The sequence below is a fragment of the Myotis davidii genome, unplaced genomic scaffold, assembly GCF_000327345.1.
Source record: "Myotis davidii unplaced genomic scaffold, ASM32734v1 scaffold916, whole genome shotgun sequence".
NCBI lineage: Eukaryota > Metazoa > Chordata > Mammalia > Chiroptera > Vespertilionidae > Myotis > Myotis davidii.
In genome coordinates this window covers 2239757-2250004 of record NW_006288013.1, presented here as the reverse complement: position 1 = coordinate 2250004, position 10248 = coordinate 2239757, and the positions used below count along the sequence as shown (strand labels likewise).

The 10248-nt window shown below is 46.6% G+C and overlaps 1 protein-coding gene across 2 annotated transcripts in view; it reads right to left on the bottom strand.

Moving 5' to 3' along the window:
- The window catches only part of GAB2 (GRB2 associated binding protein 2), a 46067-nt gene that overhangs the window by 11037 nt on the left and 24782 nt on the right, over nt 1–10248 (bottom strand). For both annotated transcript variants that reach the window (XM_015561436.1, XM_006759884.2), the window contains exon 3: nt 463–1052. In XM_015561436.1, coding sequence (XP_015416922.1) covers nt 463–1052 — 590 coding nt within the window. The remainder of the gene's footprint in view (nt 1–462; nt 1053–10248) is intronic.

Genomic DNA, 10248 nt, shown 5'->3' with positions numbered 1-10248 from the left:
TAGTTGCTCTGATTGGCTGGTGGGCGTGGCTTGGGGGTGTAGCAAAGGTACAGTCAATTTGCATATTTCTCTTTTATTAGATTAGATTTGCTCATCTACATAGGTTTGGCTCCAGTTTGGACTGGACCTCTAAGTTGATTTTTGCAATCTTTGGCTTGATTGATAAATGAATAAAACACTATGATTAAGATTCCCAAAACCCATAATATGCTGTAATGTGGTTAAACAAGACTGTTCTATCTCCCCTGTAGAATACCAGTTTCTCTGAGGCAGGTCTGCTACACTCTCACCATGTGGGTGTCCACTAACAGCCTCCAGTGCTGGATGGATGATGTCTAATCCATGTCAGTGACCAGGCTGGTCCTCATGTCCCCCGGGCACGCATGGCTACAGACTAGCAAACTGCTGAGAAACCCTGTGCTACCTCCCCTCCCCCCGGGCCTCAGCTGGGCTTGCACTGACCTCGGTGAAGCCGGCTGTTGTCCATGGCCGGGAGGGTGTTGCGCCTGGGGATGGTGGCAGCAGAGACCGATCTGCTATTCTCACCGATGGGGGGTCTCTGCTGAGAGCTGCCCCAGCGAGGTGTTTCTGCCTGGCTTGGCTTGGGGGGTCTGGGTGGGGGAGCTATGGCCGAGTCCCCAGGAGCGCCCACTGCCATGGCATTGTGGTTCTTGTCCAGGGTGAAGGTCCTAGGGATCTGGTAGGCTGAGTGGGGGGTGGCCGGCACCTCCATATTGTCCACCAGGAGGTCCCCGAACTCCCGGCACAGGGTGTTGCTGGGCGTCTTGAAGGTGTATACGTCCTCGTTATCCGTCTCGGAGCCTGTGAGGCTGCCCTTGGTGTGGCCATGGGCGGCCAGGCTCCGGGGCAGGTCGTAGGCACTGTCTCTGAATTCTGTGTTGTGCCGGCTCGGCTTGGGGAGGCTATAGAAGCCGTGGACTTGACTGCTGACCCCGTTGACACAGTGTCCGTTGCCCTGGGCAAGTTTCTGTACAGCTGTGTCACTCCTCATGAGGAAGGAGGCCCTGGTGCCCTGAGAGAAGCTGGCACTCCTAAGAGACAAAGAAGGGAAGGGGCAGGTGGTTAGAGGAGGCCAGGACTGCCTACCCAGGGAGGTCAAACCCTGTGCAGCTCCTTAGTGCGGGAGAAACACAGGCTGTGGAGGCCAGCTGGCCTGAGTTTGCCTCAGTTTACTAGCTGTGTGACCTTGGGCAAGGCACGTTCTCTCCCAGAGCTTCAGTTTATGCATCGTCAACAATGGTGATTAAACACCTACTTTGAAGGTTATTCAGAAACTAGACTAGTATACAGACGTTCCATCAATGTCAGCCTTTATTCTTCCCACTACCCCCAAATGGCTGTGAGTAGCGGGGGCTGGTCTTACCAACACCCCCACATCAAGAAGCCAGTTATACTGCTAACTTGATCACTGTTTTAAGGCAAAATATACACATTTGAATACAAAGATGGAGAGACAGTAAAAAGAACCCTAAAGTCGTCAGAAAATAGCAAACAACTCATTTTCTCCAAGTCTCTGTCTTCCTATTGTGAAATAAGTTATCCTACAGGTGCTGATGTGAGTCATAAGGAGCCATTCAGATGTTAGATACAGATTTATTTTCCGCTGTGTACTATGGCTTGTGGACAGGCATTTGTAAGGAAGTCAAAATATCTATTGGAAAATAGTTTCCTGTTTGGGAACTATATTCAGGATAGAAAGAGTTGTGTGTGTGTGCGTGTGTGTTTAATTTAGTTTTCTGGGCTATAAGGTACAACCAAGCAGTTTAAAGACCTAGGAGTACAGGGATGTGTGTTAGGTCCCAGATAGGCCACTGATATGTTCTATGAGCTTCACTAAGTTCCTCCCCAAGGTTTGACCTAAACAAGGTGTGACCTCCCCAAGGTGTGACCTCCATAACGCTTGACCTCCACAAGGCATGACCTAGTGGGTCTCAAAGGGTCCATTTGGCCCTGAAGCAGCATAAGCCTCTGGTTTATAAGTGTGGTTTCTGAGCTGGACTGCGTGTTCTGTGTCGGTGCCTCGGGAAACTGGAGGATGAGTTTCTAAGAACGTAGGGATCCAGGTCTGGTCTTCTCTCTCTTACATTATGATTTCTCATTGGATTTCAGTTGGGGGTAAAAAAGCAATCACTATTCTAGAACAATCCTCTGTAGTAGTCAATCTGTCTGTTGGACTTGACCCCTGTTGGGGGCTATAAGCTACTAAGAATCGGATGAAAAGCTCTTGGAGTTTCTCACTGGAACAAGGCAGATATTTGTATATATACAATTTTCAGGCTAAATCTGGGGGGCGAGGGTGTCATAACCCCTGAGGACAATCCACGCAGCTCCTGCCTTATACAAGCCCTTCCCACTCATGAGGAGCTTGTTACTTACAAACGTGGCCACCAGATGGCGGTAGAGAACAGGGCCCGGAGGCCTAGAATGAGGAAGGGAAACAGGTGTCTAGTTCAGGCTCTCATGTAAACTTGCATCCATTTCAGTCACCCACCCTTCAGCAGCCCTCCTCTGCTGGCCTCTGTGTTTTTTCTCCCTTTCTACGCCAACCACACACCTAACCGAGCCGCCAGCCCTGGCCTACTTCACTGGCCACTTAGCCTTGAGGTGATGCAGTGCTTGGGGCAGAGGAGGGGCGGCCCAGTGGCAGGCAGAAGGGGTCCCGTGGTTCGCATTTGTTTGTGGTGCCTTTCATTTTGATGTTTGGAATGTCCAATTCCCTGCTGGATGCTCCCATCTGCATTACTTCATGTAACAAACATGCACTGATGTCCTCCTACTTTCCGTCTGGGCTGGCCAGGCATAATGGACACAGGGATGCCTCCTGCCCTGGGTGAGGGGGGCAGGGGTGGAGGAGGGGACACACGCGGGTGAGTAAATGCTGTGGACGGATGTATACTAACTCTCCCTGGGGCGGCGGGTGGTACACAATGCCAAGGGACGCTGCTCCAAAGATGTTACTTTTGAGCGAGTCTGGCAATTGGCCAGGCAAAAGGCAAGAGAAGGGAAAAGGTGTTTCAGTTAGAGGCACAGGAAGTAGAACACAACCCGGCAAGTTCAAGGGACTGCAGGCTGCTCCGCCTGGAGCCAGTGTGCCAGGAGGCCTGATGGGAATTGGCCCCACCACCCCTGGGAGGATTTTAAGGTGGAGGTGGGGCTGTGATGGGTCAGCATGACAGTGTCCTGCAGTAGCCTTACACATACTCAAGAACAAATTCATCATTTTCCTCCTTACCCTCCTGTCTTGGAAATAGAACCAGTCATTCAAGCCTGTTACCCACATTATGAGTTTTCACTCAATAACTCCACGGGTCCGACTGAATCCACCCAATTCAGGCCTCCTGATTTTTCTAGCAAAAGGGTTAGAAAAAGCCTCCCTTCCATCTGCCCAAGGCTTCTCATTCCACTGACATTTACTTTCCTCACTGCCCAGTGTAATCTTTTTCAAAACTGTCTCACTGCCTTCAGGACTAAGCCACACTCCGACTCCAAAGCATCTCTCCAATCTCTTCCCGCAGGTCCACCCCCCCGACCCTCAACTGTCCAGTGTTCCCAGCCTGCCCCATGCAGCCGTGCCTCTGGGCTTTGTTGTGCTGCTGGCTGCCTGAAGAGTTCTTACTTCCAGCCGACCAGCTCCTACTCCTTCCTTTCTCAAACTCAGCCCGAAAGGCTCCTCACCAGCCTCTACCTTGGAGCATCATCAGTCACCTGCTTAGCGCTGCTCTTGAGCAGGTAGCCACTGTTATCTGTGTTACCCACCACTGTCACTTGTCTGTTCCACCAGACTATGATTTCCTCGAGGACAGAAACTCTCATTCATTTTTCCCCTCAGCAACTGATGAGTGCTTGTCACAAGGTAAATAAGGAATGAACGTTTGTTGAATGAACAGCAATGAATGGAGAAGAGTTGAATGGAGAAAACCAATGAATAAAGAAGTGTGGGTGCAGCCATCCCCTTCCTTGAGCTTAGCCTAAGGCCGCTGCATCCTCAGATCCAACCCCACCTCCCTTTTCAGCACCACTGGAGGGGTCCCAGTGCCCACGCCCAGCACCCTCCTCTCTAACTCCGAACTACAACTCCTCCGTAAACATGTCCCGGTGGCCTAAGCACCAACCCTGGGCTTGCGTTGTTCACCATTTGCTGGAATGCTTCCTGGATGCACAAGAAGCTCTTCCGGTTCCCAGAGGTTACTGCCCTCCATTCCTCCTGTGCACGCCACCACCCTTCCACGGCTCCCACGGCACTCCACGCTCCGTCAGCCCACGCATGCTGCCTTGTACTAGAGCTGCTGGGACTGCGTCCCTCCACTTCCTCAGACCCTGTGCCCTGGAAGGCAGAGGACCTGCCCTGTGCTCGGGCGCAGTGCCTGGCATGTGGGCGATAATACTGGTACATGCTGAGGGGGACCCAGTGTTCCTTCAGGAATCAGATGGAGGAGCTGAACAAGGGAACAAACTTGCCCAAAGTTCCATACCCAGGTGGGAGTAGAACTGGTCCTACTCAAAGCCCCTCTGATTTGGGCAAGAATTGAGACGGGAATTCTGAGCACTCAGCAATCCGGGGCCTTCACTACGTCCTTGTAAACCTTTATGGAGGCCCATGTCGCCGTGACGGGCTGCGTTGCTTTCCTGGGAAGGACACCTGGAAGCAGGGGAGGTGGAGACAGGCTTCTCTCCCAGGGCTGTGGCTGAGAGCCCTCAGAACTGAGCATGGTGCTGGGCCAGACACATCACACGGGATGTAGCTTTTAAACCCAACAGTTCTGAGAGGCAGGTACCACCCGCACATGCCAGATGGGGAAATGTAATTGGCGGAGTTGGTGCGGGACGATATTGGGACACACGTGTACCGGGGAGCTCCCAGGGGACAGAGAGGAGTTTGAGGGCAGACACTCCTGAAAGCCAGCCGCTCAGTGCCTGCCTCCCAGTCCTGCTGCCCAGGGCTCCTGAGGCTGTGGGAGGGTGGGGCGAGTGCACCACTTCTTGCATGTGCTTTGGTCTCAGTATCAACCCCGAACCTCTTCCTTGGCTTTTAGGGTCAGTTTCCCAGCCACTTCATTTTGCACTTGGCCTTTTGCACTTTCACTATAATTGTATGTACCACACTACACCACGATTTTGCTCTTTTCCACCTTATTAGACTACATGTACTTTAGCGATGAAGGTCCTGGTTTGATTTTTTTTTAAAATATATTTTATTGATTTTTTACAGAGAGGAAGGGAGAGAGATAGAGAGTCAGAAACATCGATGAGAGAGAAACATCGATCAGCTGCCTCCTGCACATCTCCTACTGGAGATGCGCCCGCAACCAAGGTACATGCCCTTGACCGGAATCGAACCTGGGACCCTTCAGTCCGCAGGCTGACGCTCTATCCACCGAGCCAAACCGGTTTCGGCCCTGGTTTGATTTTTAATGGGAATGTTCCCATTTAAGGAAATCTAATATATGAATGCTTGTAGGTAGATTAACCACAATCTAGAGCTCTGTAGTTGTCACTGACAATATATTTTTTTTAAATTAAAAAAATTTTCAGTTACAGTTGACATTCAATATTATATTAGTTTCAGGTGTATAGCATAGTTACATTTATGTAACTTATGAAATGATCCCCCGATATATCTAGTACCCATCTGACACCACACATAGTTATTATTGTATTCCTGACTGTATTCCCTATGCTGTACTTCACTCTGCCGTGACTATTTTGAAACTACCAACTTGTACCTCTTAATCCCTTCACCTTTTCATTCAGCCATCCAACCCCCTCCCTCCTGGCAATCATCAGTTTTTTCTCTGTGTCTATGAGTCTGTTTACTGTGTGTGTCTGTTTTGCAGGTTGCACATATAAGTGAAATCATATAGTATTTGTCTTTATCTGTCTGACTTATTTCACTTAGCATAATACCCTCTAGGTTCATCCACGTGTCACAAATGGTAAGATTTCATTCCTTTTTTATGGCTGAGTAATATTCCATTGTATATATGTACCACCACATCTTGTTTATTCAGCTGTCTATCAACTGACACTTAATTTACTTCCATATGTTGGCTATTGTAAGTAATGCTGCAGTGAACATAAGAGTGCATATATCTTTTTGAATTAGTGCTTTAGATTGGCGGTTGCCAACCGGTGGTCCTTGAGGTCTGAAAGGTTGGTAACCTCTGGTTTAAGGAAACCTTTGGAGCAGCGGTCGCCAACCAGCGGACCGCTGGTGGTCTGTGAAGTCCGAAAGGCTGGCGACCACCGCTTTAGATTTCTTTGGATAAAAACCCAGAAGTGGGGTTGCTGAGTCATATGGAGTTCTATTTTTAATTTTTTGAGGAACCTCCATACTGTTTTCCACAGTGGCTACACCAGTCTGCATTGCCACCAACAGTGCACAAGGGTTTCCTTTTTTCCACATCCTGGCCAACACTCGTTGTTTGCTGATTTTTCAATGGTAGCCATTCTGACAGGTGTGAGTTGATATCTCACTGTGGTTTTAACTTGCATTTCTCTGATGACTGGTGTCACTAGCAACCTTAAGGAGTCATTTGGACCATCCTCCTGCATCTGACCCACCCCAAATGGATCCCTCCTGTGAGGTTTAACAGCCTCCTTGAAATAAGAAGACAGAGACTGGCTCGAATCTGGAATGAGGCCCAAAGGCTGACAAACAAAAATAAATCCAATGGAACTCATGTGTCTTCACAGACAATAAGGGATCTGCTGGTCTTGATGGTTCAGTTCAAAGTTCCTTCCATTGGCAATGGTTACTATGCTGAGGAGTTACTTATCTTAGTTCAGTGGAAGAGCTGGGTTTTGAAAACTAAATCATTTTAACCTTAACACATATTACTCAGTACTTGAAGGAAGAATCGGGGCTGGTAGTGTAGTGAAAGTAATGATGACTAAGTCGTGGCTTTATCTCTAATGCACTTCATCTATTGTAAATAGATAGCAGATTCCCCCATAAAAGGAAAAAGGAATAGACAGAAGACTGGTGTTATTAGCCTCTAAGTACAGACTGACGGTAGCAATCCAACCAGGCATATTTATGTCTATGCTTGACCACAATGAATGAGCTGGTTCTCTCGTCCAGTCCCTACTCAAAAGGAACCCTGTCAGGTTATTTTGGAGATCAAATGAGGTAACAAATGTGAAAGTGCGTTGTCAACTGTAAAGCATTATTCTTCTTTTGCAGACCACCTAGGGTGCAGTGTGAATGTCAGAGGCAGTGCAGGATGAAAGCCCACCCACATTCTTGTCAGAACTTGGCATTGCTAGTCTTTTTTGTTTTAGCCATTCCAGTGGAGATGCAGCAAATCTCATTGAGGTTTTAATTTGCATGTTCTTGGTGATTCAGCATTTTCCCATGTATTTATTGCCCATTGCTGTATCTTTTTTTGTGAAATGTCTGTTCGATTCTTTTGTCCACTTAAAAATATTGGGTTGTCTTCTATTGAGTTGTAATCATTTTTTAAATATATTCTAGAAATAAATTCTTTGTCAGACATATGTGCTTTGAATATTTTCTCACATTTTATTAGTTGCCATTTCGTTTTCTTATGGAGTTCTTTTGAAGAGCAAACGTTTGGATTTTGATAAAAACTACTTTATCATACAAGGAACAGAGTGACAGATATCTGTCAGAGGGGATGGGGGCAGAAGGGACTGGATGAAAGAAGGTGAAGGGATTAGTCAGAGAACATATATGCATAAGCCATATACATAGACAACAGTGAGGTGATAGCCAGAAGGAAGGGGGAACAAGGGCTGGGTAGAGGTGGGCAAAGAGGGGAAAATGGAGACATGTAATAGTGTCAACAATAAAGTAAAAAACTTTATCTCCCTGACCGATGTGGCTCAGTGGTAGAGCACTGGCTTGTACACCAAGGGGCCCTGGGTTTGATTCCTCGTCAAGGGTACATACCTGGGTTGCAGGTTTGTTTCTGGCCCTGGTTTCCTGGCCCAGGTCAGGGTGTGTGCAGGAGGCGACCAATACATGTCTGTCTCTCACACACACACCCTCCCTCCCTTCCACTCTCTAAAAGTCAATGGAGGAAAACTATCCTCGGGTGAGGATTAAAAACAATAACAACCTCCCCCCAAAATGACTTTATCAAATTTCTCTTTTATGATTCCTGCTTTTTGTATCCTATATAAAATTCTTTGCTGACCCCAGCAAAGATCACAGAGATGTTTCTTCTAGAAGTTTCATAGTATTAGACTTCACTTTTAGGTCTCTGATACATTTGAGTTAACTTTTGTGTAGTGTGATATGACGTAAGGGTTCTTTTAATTTTTTTGGTAAAAATATATTTTTATTGATTTCAGAGAGGATGGGAAAGGGAGAGAGAGATAGACACATCAATGATGAAAGAGGATCATCGATTGGTTGCCCCTACATGTTTCCTACTGGGGATCGAGCCTGCATGTGCCCTGATGGGGAATTGAACTGTGATCTCCTGGGTCATAGGTTGACACAACCACTGAGCCACACTGCCTGGGCGAGACATGTTACATTTTGATGATTCTCTGTATGCTGAGAAATTTTGGACTAAATCCTGGATGTTGCAATCTTATGTTGCCTAGACTCTTATGTTGCCTAGGGTTCTGGTATAATCCTCTGGAGAATGTTGATGATATTGTTTTTGCAGGCAATGAACTTGGTTAGGTTCAGACTACAAATTTTGACTCTTCTGTGTGGTAGTGCAAATCTCAGATTTGTGTACAAAGCCTCTGCTATGTTGGTTTGGGAATGTCCCACACTTAGAACTGGAACTCCTAAGTTCTTTTTCAGAGATTCTCTCTCTCTCCTAAATTTAACAGTCTCTTCACCCATTATTAGTCCCCCTCCATATATTAAAGCAATAAATATCATCATTGAAAGTCTTTGTATTCTAGCTCCAAAATTTGGGTTTACTTTGGTTTGTTTCTATGAACTGAGTTCTCTCAACTATGGGTCAACTTTTACAGTTTCTTCATGTGTCTAACAATTTCTCATTGTATACTACATATTTTGGGTGATAGGAATTTTCTTCATAGGAAAAGCCATGGAAGTTGGACCCACTCAGTGTGAGTCCCTTCTTTCAAGAGTCAAATCTTTTCCAGTCTTTGCCTGATTTTTGATTGCTCTTAAGTGCCTTCAAACAGTTTTTGTGTGTTTTGTCCAGAGTTTGTAATTGTTACAGTATGTTTAGTATCATGAAAGCTAATCCACTACTACCAGAAACTATATAGTCTTTCTAGACCGAAGAATGCTTCCTTTTCACCCCCGATTGGAATTCTGCAAAAAAAAATGTCTGAACTAATTTTTTCCAAAAACCTCCCTGAGTTTCTGCTCATTACCCTCTTGCTCCAACACCCACACAAGTGAAAACAAAGACACAGAGAATGGCACAGTGGTCAGGGCCCCACAGCAAAGGCGCTTCCCCAGCTGCAGATACGTTCTATCACCTTTACTGTGTTTGCTCTACAACACGGGTCTGTCCAAATACTAACTCTGTGCCTACTGGTGCCCTGGATCTTCAAAGAACAGTAACATATCAGTATCCATAATATGAGGCAGAGAGTTCCAAGTGCTGTGAGGGAGATCATCAAAACTTGCTACGGTAATTCAGAGGAGAGATGAATTTCCAGAGGTTTTGCAGGGAGTGGGCCCCAAGTGCTAATTCAAGCAGAGACATATATGTGTTTGTTCTCTTGCTGTAGCAATACCATGGGACTGGAGGTCGTGGTAGCTTCTAATATTGTATAAGGTCAAAGCAGGGGTGGAGAACCATTTTTTTCTGCCAAGGACCATTTGGATAATTATAACATCATTCCCGGGCCATACAAAATTATCAACTCAAAAATTAGCCTGTAATATCTGGTCAAACATTTAATTAACTGACCCCTAATGCCTTGGCAAGACCAGACCAAATGATTTCTTAGGCCTCTTACGGCCCACAGGCCGGATGTTCACTACCCATGACTTAAAGTGTGAACTGCAGACAATCTAAATGGCATCATACGAAGTTTAACAGAAAGGCAGGATTTCAGGACCCACCACAGGCCTCCTCAGTCAGAACCAGCATTTCTACAAGATCCCTGAGTATTTCACATGCGCATTAAAGTCCGAGAGGCATTAAAGTCTGAGAGGCATTAAAATAAAGCACTTTGTCCTTCACTGGAACTATGGCTGTAAGAACTTCTGCACATCCTCTACTCTCAGGAAATCATCCAGGTAGTAGGAGGGGATGAGGG